The sequence below is a fragment of the Myotis brandtii genome, unplaced genomic scaffold (genome assembly GCF_000412655.1).
Source record: "Myotis brandtii unplaced genomic scaffold, ASM41265v1 scaffold187, whole genome shotgun sequence".
NCBI classification, from domain to species: Eukaryota; Metazoa; Chordata; class Mammalia; order Chiroptera; family Vespertilionidae; genus Myotis; species Myotis brandtii.
Window position 1 is genome coordinate 6,090,823 of NW_005356944.1, and position 15,956 is coordinate 6,106,778.

Below are 15,956 nucleotides of genomic sequence, written 5' to 3' on the forward strand. Positions count from 1 at the left end.
CCTCTTCCACCTAACCCCCACCCAACCCCAAGCCTTCACCACACTATTATCTGTGTCCATGGGCTATGCATATATGCACATATGTTCTTTGGTTAATCTCGTCCCATCCACCTAATGGGACTTTCTTGAATACACAAATCAGAATGATTGACGATCATCATGTTGATGGTTTATCTGAGTCTGTGGAAATTGCTAAAGCACTAATAGAGGCAAACATTTCCATTGCGTAGCATGGTGAAATGAGAACTAGAACTTGGGAGTCAGATACTACAGGGGTTGAGTAACCTGGGGCGAGTTACTGAATTTTCTGACCCCAAGGTTTCTTCACCTGTAATAGGGGATAATAACAGCATTGGCTTCCTGAGCTGTGACCACTGCATCAGAAATCCTGTGAGGGCTTTAACCGCAGATCCTGGGCCCCACTCCTAGGTCTGGGGCCGAGAATTTGCATTTCCAACAAGCTCACAGCTGATGCTTTTACTGCTGGTTCAGGGGACCTCAACTTGAAGAAGTGCCGACTGTTAAAAGTCAGTAAGAGGAAACATACTAAGGACCAGTATAAACCGTAGTGACAATGATGTTGTCCGTGATGCTGATGATTGGGTCATTGCACCCTTTTCTCATATGATCTTTACATTATCAGGTGTGGGCAGAAGAAAAAGCTGGTGATCAATGGGAATGGAGCTGTGGAGGACAGAAAGCCAAGCGGACTCAACGGGGAGGCCAGCAAGTCTCAGGAGATGGTGCATTTGGTGAACAAGGAGCCGTCGGAGACCCCAGACCAGTGTATGACGGCCGATGAGACACGGAACCTACAGAACGTGGACATGAAGATTGGGGTGTAACACTTATACCATGATCTTGGATAGAAATCACACATAACCAATACAGGGAGCTGGGACACTCACAGATGCAATGTGCTACTGATTATTTCATTGGGGTTCTTTTTTTTTTTTTTTAGCATAACATTTTCTACTCCTTTTTGTTTATTGTGCTTTGTTTTTTGAAGTCAGTCAAGTTATAAAAAGAGCATTGCTTTCTGAAATGAGGGCCCAATTAACCATCGGCAAGATTTTGACTTAAGCCTCCCACTCCCTGGGGTATGCTATGGATGGCGTCTAAAAAAAGCCATAAATGCATCTTTCTGATCCTCAACCTTCCCTCCACCCCACCTCCCAGATGACAGCCGCATGCTAAGGACATCCCCCCAGAGCTAAGAGGAACTGGTTCCTGAAAGGAAATCTGAATGGGTTCATATTGTCCATCTAGGGGCCCAGTCCCTAGGCATTGCTTTCCATGGGGGTAGGGGACTGGGATGTACTGGTTATACATCCTTTTCTACAGACGCCCTGGAAATTTTCCCAATGCTATTGAGAATGCCCAAAGGGTCAAGCTATTTATCTGTAGTAAGCTATTTATCTGTGTTTTTGAAATATGAAACCCTGGAGGTCCTGTAATTAGTATGATTTTTTGTTTTGTTTTGTTACTTTGTCAGAAGCATAAAAAGGGTTTAAGTTGATTCATAATAAACAGCTGTATTTCTTCCACTTTTACCCTTTGTGCTGTGATCCTTCAGTGTCTTAACCAGCAAGGTCTGGGTCCCAACAGCTCATCAGGAAGATGTGGGAGGGTTCCCTGGAAGACTTCCTCTCAGAGCTAAGTCTCTACTCAGACTCCCCTCACTCAAATCTCACAGAAGATCCAGGAAGGCAGTTGAGTTTCTGAGGCTCAAAGGCTTTCTGTCTGGTCCTAGAACCAAAATTGTGAGAGGAGGGACTTCGGCAACTTTCCTGTTATAATGGCCACCTATTCTCTCCTTGAAGGGCTCACATTACATTTGCATGATGTACTGTTGTGGTGTCCCCTTTCACTGACCCCATTAGTGATGTCCAAAAACAATGCGAAAGTGCCTTCTGGCCTCTTGTAACCAAGGAGAAAGCCGTGGACATAAAAGAGCATAGACAGTAGCCACTGGTTGCACAGGTTGGGGGCGTGGGGGAGGGAGCAGTGTAGATCCTGTTTGAGTATTTTTATGGCCGTATTTGTTTATACTTTAACATTCCAGTTGTCTGTTCCCAATGACGGTGCTACTCAGAAAGTTAAGTGCCTGGGGAATCTCAAAAGGTTACAGGGTTTCCTACCTACTCAGTCTTATTACCAGATACCAGGTTTATGGCCACATAAAAGATTAATGGCTTTATCCCTTGGTTCTCAAGTCCTCTGTGGTCTTCATTCACAACTTCAGAAAGCCCCATTCATTCTGGGACTTCCAAAGGCTACTTATAATAGAAGAGATTAGATCTCTATAGTAAGAGCTCCTATAAAATGGGGCCTCCTTCATTAGACCTCTATAAAAAGTTATCTGTTGCCTAAACTAATATGCTTAACTGGCAATATTTCTCAGACAAAAAGAAAAAGAACCAGAAGGACGAGGAGGAGGAAGAGAAGGAAGAGGAAGGGGGCGAGAGGGAGGAGGAAGAAGAGAAGAAGGAGGAAGAGAATGTGGAAAGGAGGAGGAGGAAGAGAAAGAGAAGGAGAAGAAGAGGAGATAGGAGGAGAGGGAGAAAGAGGGAGAGGAAGTGGAGAAGGAGGATAAGGAAGTCTAGAGCTTCCATCTCTTAGGTGCACTATACTTGTACTATTGTCTGAAGTTCATGGACTAGGATGCATTCTCTCCCATTTGACGTAATAGTGTAACTCCAGAAGCTCAGCTTGGCTACACATCATTCCTACCAGTGACTTGCCAGATGACCTGGGCTAAGTCATTCACCTGGGCCTTGCCTCTATTAGTGAGGGGCCAGCATTTCATTGTTTTGCAAAGTTAAAAGAGGAAAGATGAGAAGCCTGCAAAGCTGAGAGCTTAAGAGGTAATTTTTCCTGTAATCATAAATCTTTTATGTCTCCTGAGGGCTCCCTTTAAATTAGCACTGGGTGAAAAATAAAATGGGACAAAAGACACCTTCATATCTATATTTTGCAGATTTTAACCTGCAGAATAAATTCCTCCAACAAAACCCCTCAAAAAGTTGTACAGCAAGACTATGACACCAAGGACCAATTTCTTAGCCAATGTTCATTCAATGCTGTTTTAGTGGGAGTAGGAGGAAGGAAACCTCCCACTTCTGTAGAAGATAAAATGTGCTTCCGGAACAAGAATAGAATGGTTCATTCACCTTTGTGTCATAGTTACGCCTTTTGTAAATCACTTTGAGTTTTCCAAGAGTATTTTATTGTTTGCATGTGTCTGGTGACCATTGTTATTTTGATTTTTCACAGTACTCCCTTCCTCTGACTTTTGTATATTTATTGACGGGCCAGTAACAAGGAAAGCATGATATGTATATTGCCCAGTTGAAAGCATTTATTGGAAACTATTAAAAGGCTACGGTTGAAACATTAAAGAAAATGGAGTCAGGAATCTCTGTTTTAAGGGGGATGGGAACCTGGGAGGGGCGCAGCTGGGATTATCTGCCTGTCTGGGTAATTTAGAAGCACAAGGTCAAAGGTCTAGGAGGTGGCTGAAGCTTCACACTCACGTTATTTTTTCTAAAAGGAAAAACTTCATGGGTTTCCATCACTTGAGAAACTTCCTTTGGAGGAAGTTTAATATTCCATGAAAGGCGTGTGGTCCACATATTTCAAACTAAATGAGATATGAAGTGTTAGTTCTTTAAAGCCAAGAACTACTCCTGGACTTCCAGGTAAAGAGAGGAGAGTGAACATACCTCCATTTCCTCATGCAAGACTCAAAGGACAATAAGAGGTATTCCAAAAGGCATAAACCTGCCAGGCCAAGGAAAATGGAGGAAGAGGCCATAGTAACACAATCTGAAGCTGGACAGTGATGGCTCATTGGTAACTGACTGAGTAAATGGGGAAAGTTGAGAAGCAACCATATTTGTGTAGCAGAACCCCATCCCCACCCCCAACAAGGCCCAGGAATTGGCAGCATCAGCTACCTCTGGATATGGTAGAGAAGGCGGGACTGAAATGACGAGGGTGGCTTTAAAGTCTACTTAAAAACCCCAGATCTCCTTCCCCACTCTAAATAGCTGAGTGACTGCTCTTTCCCAAGGCCAGCAAGTGACCGGAAGTTTATCCTCTGAAGGGGGCAAAATAAAGAGTCTCTGAGTGAAGGAAAACAAGGCACACACAGTTGACACTGGAAAGTGAAGCCATGCGTAAGGAATGTCAAGACTGCCTAGCCAAGCATGGATCCTCCGGGCAGAAGTTCAGTCTTTCTGGGGAATCTGATAAGCCTGAGAGAAAACCGTAAAGATACTAACATGATAGTTCCCCAAGGACATTAGCCCAGCAAAGCAATCTACAGTGAGGATCACATCTCAAGCTTCAGCAGGACCCACCGGCTCTTAGCTTTCTATAGTTCACTCTTACACATGAGAAATCGAGGAGATTCACAGAGAAGAAAACTTAAAAATAAAGCAGATCATTAATAACCTCAGTAAGATAAGAGGAGATCGTGTATCTAATGAAACAAGAACACAATGCTAGGGCAAGAACATTCAGGGAACACCTAAAGAAAAGGAGCTTTTAAGAATCTAAACATGAAAGCACAGATTTAAAAATAAACTCAATAGAAGGTTTAGAAAATACAGTTGTAGAAATGTCCCAGAAAATAGAGTGAAGACAAAGAAATGGAAACAGATGAGAAAAGTGGAGAATCATTCTAGGAAACCTAACATGCAAATAATAGGAGTTGCAGAAAGAGAGAAAATGAGAAAGAAATCATCCAAGAAATAAATCAAAGCCATTTCCCAGAATTGAAGAATATGAATATCTAGCTCAGTGCAATAGATGAAAACAGAGCCACAACAAAGCACATCATTTTAAGAAGTCATAACAATGGAGGCAAAATACATTATTCCATAAGCTCTAGAGAGAGAAAAAATTGAAAGCAAAGAAGATCAAGAATCAAAATAGAATCAGACTTTCCCAATAGCCGTATTGAAGACCATGAAACAGTGCCTTCAAAATCCTGAGGGAAATGTTTCCAAGCTAGAACTCTAATTTAGCTGAACCACACATTAAGTGAAAGGGTAGAATAAAGACATTTTAAATAGGCACTGTCGTCAAACCTACTCACCCATTCTCAGGCAACTCCCAAGGGATGTACTCCAGCAAAACAAGGGAGTTGCCAAGAAAGGGGAGGCGTGAGCTTCAGAAAACAAAGTAAAGGGAATTCCTAAAATGATGATAAGGGGGGATCCCGAGATGACAGCCGTACAGCAGCTCTAGGGAACAATCAGTCCAAACTGAAGCGCTAACAAATGAAGCCCTGGATTCATCCACCTCTAATTAAAGAGAAAATTACTTTTTGGTTATATTAGTTAACTAATATAACCAAAATGCAGCGTACATTTATTTTTTATGAGTCCACCGACTTTTTGGTTATATTAGTTAACTACTGATACCTTAAAAACCACTCCAAAATGCAGCGTACATTTATTTTTTATGAGTCCACCCATTGACTAGGTGCTTCTACTGATCGGGACAGGGCTCAGTTGAGCATGACAACACTCACACAGGTGTCTGTGGTTAACACACTGGTCTACGATGGCTACATCTGGGATGGCTGGGTGACTGGAGTCTCTTTGTGTGTCCCTCATGCCCTTCAGCTGCCTCGTCCAGGGATCCAAGTGACAGCAGATGCCACAAGGCCTCTTGAGGCGTAGGCCCAGAACTCTATCATTCCACCATATAGTACTGTTGGCTACGCAAGTCTCAAGAGCAGCCCAGATTTAAAGGCTGGGAAATATATTCTACTTCTTAATGGGAGGCACTGCAAAGTCACACTGCAAAAAGTGTGACTACAAGGAGACCAGTGACCAGGGCCATGAGGGCCACCAGTCTATAACAGATGTGTTGGAAGATTTTTGTGCTGGAGGGCACCTCTCATGTTTATGATTAATAAATACACACCATTTGGCCATATTGGCAAATAGCATTAACTTAGAAAACCATAAACAACTTCATAAATTCCATGTTACTGGAAAAGGATGGAGCCAGATCTTGTGTAAATACATTTTGCAGAGATTACCTGGTGTAGTAAATAGAAAGAGCATGAGCTTTGGAATTAGGCAAACCTGTCTTGCTATTGTTGTTTTGGGATTTTTTGCTTGTTTGTTTTTTAAATATGGTTTTTAAAAATTGATTTGAGAGAGAGAGAAAGAAAGGACACAGAGAGAAAAACATCCATTGGCTGCCTCCTGCAAGCCCCCTACTGGGGATTGAGCTCGAAACCCAGGCATGTGCCCTGACCAGGAATCAAACTGGTGACCTCTTAATGCATGGGATAATGCTCAGCCAACTGATTCACACTGGCCAGGGCCGAACCTGGGTTTTAATAGGGATGCTACCACTGAACTGTGCAACCCTACTAACACATCTAACTAGTCTTAGTTTTCTCATCTGCAAAGGAGGGACAATAAAACCTTCATAGGGTCACTAGGAGGATTAAGTGAGGTAATAAGTTCATGGCAGTGCCTGGCATTTATCAGGTTCTCAAAAAGATTGATTCCCATGTGAATATTAATTTATCTCCCCCATACGCACAGTAGGTACTAAACTTCTCTCTTCACCACACCATCTCCTCCAGTTTCCTGAACTCTAACCAGCTTTTACATTGTGTTGTTATTAACGTAGGGTACCAGAGACCAGAATATTTTAGAATGGAAGTCTCCTTATAAGGGACGCCCTTTGATTTTAATAGAAATGCTGTTTGCTTTCAAAGCAAGACTGAAGAGCAAGGAGTCCAGGAAGCAGATTAGCTGGCATCCCATGATGAAATCTTGGCCATTCAAGCTGTGGCTGCAGATAAACCAAAGTTGGGGCTCCACCCATGCTTTGATCAGAACCTCAAGACAGTTGTCTCATGCCACCTCTACCCAGGCTGAGCCCATTTCCTCCTCTCATGCCACCTCTTTATCTTGTTCCCACATATCATTGAAGCAGATCTTACTCTGCCATTTCATTAATTTGCCCCTGGGCCTGTCTCTTCCATGAGACAAGTGAGCCTCATGAGGGCATGATTTGGCTCTGTACCTCCAACACACAATTGAAGGCCAAGATCAACAATAGCCTCAAAAGTTACCATGACTGAGTGCTTATGGATGCCTCCATTTACATGTCTTTGAATCTTTCCTCCTTGTAGGGAAGCAGAAATCTTACCCCATTTTTAACAAGTGAGGCACCTGGGGGTGCAAGGAAGTTAATTATGGTCCCTAAGCTACACAAGTAGAAAGTGATAGAACCTGGATGGGAACTCAGCTCTGTCTAAAGTCTCTGAATTAATGTGCTTTATTGCCTATTGTCAGACACTTGGTAAATGAATTTGTTGAAAGCAAGAGATGTCTCCAAATGCTGCAAACCAGGTCAGCATGCCCTTCTGAGGTTTCCAGAAACCACAGGAACGGTTTGGGGATGAGTAAGTGAAGATAGACTCACCATTTAAAGACATATTAGTGATAGAATTAATTTAAAAACTGTAAACAATCTTATACATGCTGTGTCTATTTGAAAGAGCAGGAACAGATCATGTGTAAATACAATTTTTGCTGTGATGCCTCAGGCTAAGGGTCAGGGGAACAGGAAGTCTGGCTAAACCATACTCCTTTCCCAATAACCAGCGCCCCAGCCTCCAACCCCACCCCTTGCCTGTGTTGACATCTGGCCTTCAACACCAGTAGCGTGCCTGTTGGGGCTCCAATAACCCGCCTCCTCAGCCCCACCCCGTCAGGCTTGCAGACTACTTGCTCACCATGTGATGACTACACTTTTCCAGCAGCCTAGTCCAAACCACTTCCTCCTTCTTCACTCCCGAAAGAGGAATGGCAAGAACCTTAGGAAAGGCAGCTAATGTTTAGTTAGAAAATGGTGGCCTTTAAATTAAAACCCCAAATTCAATCCCAGCCCCTGCCACTTACTCCCTGTATGAACTTATACAAGTTATTGAATGGCCCTGTGCGTGTTTCCTCACCTATAAAATGGGAATAGTGATTACTACCAGAAAGACTGCCAAGGGATTAAACAAGATAATGTATGTAAAATGCGTGGAAGATAAGCATACACAGGTGTTCCTTTCTCCTTCCTGCCATCTTCAATGTTTTTCTTGTGCGAATACACAGTAAGGATGCAGATAGAATATGAATCATGATGTAGAGTAAGTCAAGGTTATTCCAAGAATTTTCCGAGCCCTTCGCAAACCTTTCCAAGAATCTGGGTCCTAAAAACCTACCCCCAAATGGCCATCAGAAAGAAAAAGAGGTTCCCTCTGTTTTCTGGGGAAGCTTGGAATATGCAGGCTTATTATCGCCAGCATCTCACTAAACAAAGGCGCGGCCAGAGCCAAGCTCTGGGGTGGCTCCTACGTGGGCAGAGAGAAGAGATGGGGTGGGAATTCCAGGGCCTCGCTCCAGAGATCCTGGGCCCACACCTTGGGAACTTTTCCCCGCAGAGGTAGCTAGACGGGTTTTCAGCACTAAAGGCTTTAGGGCAATGCCAACTCCAGGCGAGGTTACTGGAGTTCAGGAAGAGCATCACCTTTTAGTTTCTCAGCCTCCCAGGATTCTTTAAATCTCATTAAGAAATGAAGAAAGGAAAGTCAGGAAAAGCTGTCAGATGGATTAAGACTAAAGACAGAGGAATGCAAAGAGGAGCAAGACTTGAACAACTGTTCTGAAAGAAATTAAATGACTGCTTATTTATCGAGGACTTTCTGCATTGAGCAGATATAGAAATCAAATAGGTATAAACATAATCCCAGAAGAGTGTTAACATAGACAGCATCTCCCCTTTAATTTTCAGGGAGGTCTGCCGGCCGTACTCCCTGGGCAGGATTGGCCACACTTGGCCTCTCTTCTCATCCACCCTCCGAGGCCACTGTCACAGAGCACCTTCTGAAACTCTGGCCCAGGCTATAGTCATCGGTGATGCTGGGCTCTGTGTTAGGGCAGTGCTGGGCTGGTCCTGTTTTCACAGGCACAGACTCCCTGACCCCTGTTTGAGATTTCTTTCTCCTTCTCAAGCTTTATGTAAAAGCTAACTGAGCAAAGTCCTATGTGTCGGTCTGGCCAGCCAAGGATGAGATCAATGGGAATTTTTCCAAGTTCACGTTCTTTCAGAAACTGTTACAGTAAAACCTCAATATAACGGACTAATTCAGGCAAGGTGGTGTCTGTTAAAGTCGAAAATCCGTTCTATAATAAAGTAGGTTTTCTGAAAGAGGAATGCGTAAGTTAAAAAATTGGCAAATTAGTTTACTGTTTTTAAACATGTTTGTGTAATTAAAATTAAGTATGTATGAAAAGTTTAATTTTATAAAAAAGTTTCCTACATGTATTACTATAATTTTAAATTTATACTGAATAGGTCTAGTAAATGCCTGCATTCACCAGTCACCACCAGTACACAAATGCACCCGGCTGGGGCGTGGCTTAGGGCGTAGCTTAGGGCACGTGGGCCCATTGGTGGGCATGTGTTAAAACTGCTGCAGAAAGTCAGCCATGAGACAACACAACCAATTACTGCGAGACCTGTGATCATGAGCTAATCATTCCCCAAACATTGTTTAGGAGTGGTGACTCTTGGATTTAAATATGTAAACTACAGTTGTAGATTTGTAGTAATTATTTATGTTGGTGAAATTGCTACAGTGTTTTGTCCAACTTATGGCCTATTTGTTAAAAATAACAGGCACTAGCTGGTTTAGCTCAGTGGATAGAGTGTCGGCCTGCGGACTGAAGGGTCCTGGGTTCAATTCCAGTCAAGGACACATGTCTGGGTTGCAGGCTTGATCCTCAGTAAGGGGCATACAGGAAGTGGCCAATGATTCTCTCTCATCACTGATGTTTCTCTCTCTCTCCCTCTCCCTTCCTCTCTAAAATCAATAATAATAATAATTATTATTATAATTATAATAACAGTGAAGCCCAGCCTGTGTGGATCATTAGTTAAGCATCAACCTAGGAACCAGGAGGTCACCAGTTCGATTCCAGTCAGGGCACATGCCCAATTGCAGGCTCCATCCCCAGTGGGGGGCACGCAGGAGGCAGCTGAGCTGTTCGATGTTTCTCTCTCATCCATGTTTCCATCTATATATTCCTCTCCCTTCCTCTCTCTCTCAAAAAATCAATAAAAACATATTTTTTAAAAGCAAAGCAATGAATAACAAAAATAACCTGTTAATTTAATTAAATATTGGTTAAAAGCATTTAAAAATTAAGAGGTGTTACTTTTCACATATGATACAGGGATTTGAAATTTTGTCTATTAAATCCTAAGTCCACTAAATCGAGGTCTGCAAAATTGAGGGCTTACTGTATATTCCCTGCTACTTCAACCATCTTGTCGGTCTTCTGTGGCCTGTTGATAATGCGCCCCCTAGTGGACACTTCAGAATATCCCCCTCTTCCGTGTGGAAATTTGAGTCCTGCCACTTGACTTTGGTCCTTGAATCCTCCAAGTAAAACCAGAAAGAAGAAGGTGAAGGTGGGTGCCCTTGCACCAAAGGCTTAGTGTGGAGTGGGAGTGGAACTGGGATGCCTGTCTGGTGGGACAAAGGGTCAGGGTACAACTTTGTAATCTTGTGTTTTGAAAAAGGATTCAAAGATCTTGAGAAGAAAGGAAAAATAGTTAGGTGCCATTTAATCATAACATGGAATTCATCCCATGTGCTGGGCACTGTGTGTGTGCTGGCTACACATCCTTCTCCGAGAGATACAGCCATGACTGAGGGATGTCCAGGAGGGCATCTGACTCTGACAGCTGATGTTGCCTGTGTTTTCTGTCTACCAGACACTGTTCAACACGTCGCATGTATTAACTCAAGGAAAGTATTTAACCTCTGTGGTTAAATGCACCATAGGGCCTAGCTTACAGAGTTATCAGACTAAACAAATGAACATCTTGAAGGTCTTGGAACAGTGCCTGACAAAGAGCACTACATACGACTGCTAAAATAAGAAAACCGAAATTAGATTCAGAACAATCATGTGAGATCAAGTACCTTATTTTCTTCATTTTACAGATGGGGAAACTAAGGCACAGGGAGTGTAGTAAGTGGCAGAGCCAGATGCCAACTTGAACAGTTTAGAGCCAGGCCCTGCTGTCCTATCTCCTACACCATACCTTCCTGCCCAAACACGCAGATCCTTTCCACAGGATGGTTTTCTCGACAACTCCTAAGAGGGCTGGCGTCAGCATTGACACGCTATGAAATGAGTTTCAAAATCATCTGTGACTCAAAGTCAGCTTATGCCGATTAGTGGGTTCTAGAGGCAGCACGCATTTCTTGTCTGCTTGGTGTTTGGGGAGAAGTTCGATTCTATACCAAATGCTGGCTCTCAGTTTTGGTTTGGAATTACAGGTAGCCTCCTGCTCTTTGCAAGATCGCATTAAGCGACTTCACTTTTACAAAAGACCTACCTGATTACCCATCTTCACTAACTGAAAGAAATCCGAAGAAGATTTGCCCTTTTATAAGAAAAGTGAAAATAGCATTCAACTCCTGTTTTGCTGTGAGTTGTCACAGAGGCTGTGAGACCCAGAGCAGAGAGAGTGGCCCCCAAGCTCCGTCCCCGGGACTGCACTCAGAAGCTCAGTGTCAGATGCCTTAGCTTTGACCTGTGTCTGTGAGCATCTGAGCTTTCATCTCCATTCATCTTCCGCACCTGTTATTGAGATGTGTCCTATGGTGACTGCTTCTTCTCTTTATACCATTTTGGCCTATGAAATGTTTCATAGAAACACTACTTTTAGGTAGTGAGGGTGTTCTTTTGGCTAAATGGCCTTGCTAAGAGAATCCAGGGCTACTCAGAGAAGAGATTGGCTTCTCTGCTGTCTTTCATTGATCCTTAGTAAAGCATTGCACATTAAAAACAGAAAATTGCTGGTCTACTCCATTTCTACAGAAAGGTAACTAGACAACCGAACATCTGTCTTCTGGGAAATTCTTTATTCCCAGAGCTTTTATGCTGGAAATGTTTTCTGTTCCAAAAAGCATCCTTTACATTTATGAAGGATTTATACAAATGAGTTAAATTTCAAATAATATCAGTGTGACGGGATGCACTGAGATTTCCTCCAGCCTCCAAGATTTAGGGAAACACGATGTGGATCAGATATTTACTGTCCGATGTGAGTAGGGTGTCTGTGAATTACCCCAGGGGCAAGATGGGTGTGGATCTTTAAGCACATTAAGTCCATGGTATTAATTTTGCGAGGAGGAGTGTCACAATGAGTGAGAGAAAATGGTTATTTAGGTCAGGACAGGGGGTTTCTGAAGGAAATTAATCCTGGAGGTGATGAGACATGTTTGATTTTTGATTCCCAGGGAAAACCCAGCCAGTCTCTCCCAATGTTTTTCCTCCCGCCCTCCAGGTCCCAGAGATGAGGGCTCATGCCTGGGAGAACAGGGGACACAGAGACAGAGCCACCGTTCTCTGCGGAGCGATTATTAGGAGAAAAGCAATTGACATCCACCATGGTAGGCTGGGAAAGCTGAGGGAGGCAGGGAGCGCTGAAATGGGCAGGGATTGATTATTCCTGCGGGGAGGGCTGGGGTGCTAAGAGAAAGGAAGAATTATGCGGACACCAGAGGGAGATGAGGTTCATGGAACAGAGACCAGAGATAAGAATTAAGAGGAAATGAAGAAGCAAATCTTGCAAAGGTGCGTCTCACAGTGCCCACTCCAGGAGGAAACAAACCATCACATACACACACACACACACACACACACACACACACACACACACCCGCCTATATGGTTATATGGTTTGGGGATAAGGAAGTTAAATCAGGTCCACTATATCTGCTCTCCCTCTGCCCGCACCATCTTAGAATTATGTAAGGCTTTCCAATAATCACTAGCTAGCTATATAACCTTCATGCTCCCTGCAGTATCCTCATGCCTGGCACATAGTAGGTGCTCAACCATATATGTTTAAATCAGGTCCACTGTGTCTGCTCTCCCTCTGCCCACACCATTCTTAGAATTCTGTAAGGCTTTCCAATAATCACTAGCTAGCTATACAACCTTCATGCTCCCTGCAGTATCCTCATGCCTGGCACATAGTAGGTGCTCAACCATATATGTTGCATAACTACAGGTGAATCATAGCAAGAGACACAGAAAAAAAATGAACCTAATTCATTGGTTGTATTTTAGAGGTTTTTCAGGAGTATTTGAATGGGGATATGATGTCTGGTTACTTCCAACCCAAGTCATGACCTGGAATGAAGCTGGGAATATATTCCCCAGGCCTGCTGCTAAATAGCAGAATATCACCAAGATGCCCCAGTGGCTCTAGCTAGGTAGTGGAGCAATGGTGTGTATAAGAGTTTATTGTAAGGAGAGGCTGGGGGAAGGTCAAGGGGGAAAATAGGAGACATATGTACTACTCTTTGTAATACTTTAAGCCAGGGGTCGGCAAACTCACTAGTCAACAGAGCTAAATATCAACAGTACAACGATGGAAATTTCTTTTGAGAGCCAAATTTTTTAAACTTAAACTATATAGGTAGGTACATTGTTATTAACTTAATTAGGGTACTCCTAAGGCTTAGGAAGAGCCACACTCAAGGGGCCAAAGAGCTTTAAGCAATGGCTTTAAGCAATAAAACAAAATTTTAAAAAAGAGTTTATTGTACAATGGTGTCCATGAGCAAGGGCTGTTCCAGGGGACAGCTAACTATTAGCCTGGCACTGTCAGTTGGAAAGGGGTGCAGCATGCACTACTGCTTTATTTGGGAAGGGGCATTTCATCTCAGACTTTCCATTAAGCCAACAGATGGAATATTCACGTATTTTTCTAGGACTTACTCAAATGAGAGGAAACATATTGAAGGAGCGTAGGCCCACAGTACAAAAGGACTGAGATAAGTCACATGCGCAGAAACAGATATTCCAATAGGTTTTGGAAGACAGAAAGTAGATGGTAGAGAGCTTCCCGGTTTAGCAGGTGTAGGAAGCTGAAACCCAGAGAGTATCTCTGAGAAGAGGCCCAGCAGAACCCTGGGATGCCAATGTCAGAGACACCAACTGGTCAGAGCGTGAGCAACTCAGAAGCATGACTTAAGCTTGAGCTGGAAAAGCTGGGCCGAAAGGACCCTCCTCCCTGGGACTTTGAACAAATGGCACACAGATAGGCGAGAAGGAAAGAGAGGTTCCCAGCCATAGGAACATGGGAGCTGTGTCCAGGGCCAGAGCTAGTGTATGGATGCTGTGATGACAATATCCTTGCAAAATTAATCTGCCTTTCAGCCTCCAAGTAGCCAAGAGAAAAATAAAGGACAGGTGTTCTTTCCTCCCTGATTATTACTTACTGAGTAGACATTATGCATGAGGGCATCTTACTTAGCATATTCAGGCCTCAGTTTGTTCATCTATGAAATGGGCTTAATAAAGATACCTAATGCCATAGAGTTAACAACTGGTCTGCCTTGGAGCTGCTTCTAGGGATTCTACCCAAGTTATACAGAGACCAGTGCCTGCCACCTAATAAAGGACCAATAAGTGTTGAACAATAGCATTCTCTATGTGCCCACTGCACAGCATGAGCATTTTCCCACAGCAGGAACCCGGCTGGAGAAAGAGGCAAGTCCATCCTCCTGACTTCTCTCTCTTCAGAGGATAGCTAGAGACCCATTCCATTGGGGGCAAAAATAACAGTGTAGCATTAGGGTTTTTTTAAATCCTTTTTATCAACTAAAACATCAATTTAGCTTCCAACAACACAGCTATTTCTTTTTATTTCACTTCTAATTTGAAAACGGTGCAGAAAAAATATGAGAGAGAGAGAGAGAGAGAGAGAGAGAGAGAGATAGAGAGAGAGAGAGAGATTCTATAACTCTTCTGGCCTCAATTTTAGAGAAACAACTCCTACCTTCTATCAGCTGGCACTACCTATTTCTTTTTTTTAAGCCTCACTGGATATTTTTCGGTTGGTTTTTAGAGAGAGTGGGAGAGGGAAAGACAGAGAGAACTATCGACATGTGAGAAACACATCAATTGGTTGCCTCCTGCACTTGCCCTGACCAGGGCCCAGACCAACTGGGGAGGAGCCTGCAACCGAAGTACGTGCCCTTGACCGGAATCGAACCCAGAACCCTTCGTCGGTCTGCTGTCACTGAGCCAAACCGGCTAGGCAGCTGCCACCACCTTTGTGCTGCCTTTTCCTCCTCCCAGCCTTGGGAAGTCTTTGGTGATTGAGTTCCCCTTTCTTCAGGACAGTTGAGTATATACTAGTATCATTTCCATAGGTGTCATCCTAGAGTTGCCGGCTCATAAGTGTTTCATTTTGTTTCCAAATGAGGCTACAACAGAGTAGTATCATTTCCATAGGTGTCATCGTAGAGTTACTGGCTCATAAGAAGTGTTTCATTTTGTTTCCAAATGAGGCTACAACAGAGAGGAAACATCCAAGCTGAAACGCCAGTGCAGAAGATAAATTTGCCTAATATATCAGGAGGTTGTTTGCAGTACCAACAACTGCAAATTCTCTGTGGCCCCCATAACAAAGGTTTATTGCTAGAAAGAGCTACGGGCCAGCTTCTCCTTAGGTGTGTATGTATGTTTCCGATCCTCAATTTCATTATCTGTAAAATAGGGAGGGTATTAACACCTAAATCACAGAAGCGCTGTGAGAACTCAATGGACTAATGATGTATGCAAGAATCCACCCCATGGTAGGCATGTGTGTGATGAAAGTTTTCCTAAATGCTGTTGGTAGTCTTTCCAGATCCCCTTTCTCAGGTTGGTGCACCCATCCCCTAACTCAGGGGTGGGAAATATGTGGCCCTCGGGCCATAAAAGGACCGTAAAATCATTAGGTCTGGCCCTGCCAAGGCATTAGGGGTGAGTTAATTAAATGTTTGACCAAATATAACAGGCTAATTTTTAAAAATTTTATTCTTGTTACCATTTTATTTTTGTTGTTGT

General features: G+C 43.3%; 1 protein-coding gene across 19 annotated transcripts in view; it reads left to right on the forward strand.

Moving 5' to 3' along the window:
* CD44 (CD44 molecule (Indian blood group)) overlaps positions 1 to 1,553 on the forward strand; it is a 112,695-nt gene extending 111,142 nt beyond the window's left edge. For all 19 annotated transcript variants that reach the window (XM_014538173.1, XM_014538181.1, XM_014538170.1 and 16 more), the window contains one exon: positions 644 to 1,553. In XM_014538173.1, coding sequence (XP_014393659.1) covers positions 644 to 845 — 202 coding nt within the window. In that variant the 3' untranslated portion in view covers positions 846 to 1,553. The remainder of the gene's footprint in view (positions 1 to 643) is intronic.
* The last annotated feature ends 14,403 nt before the right edge of the window (positions 1,554 to 15,956 follow it).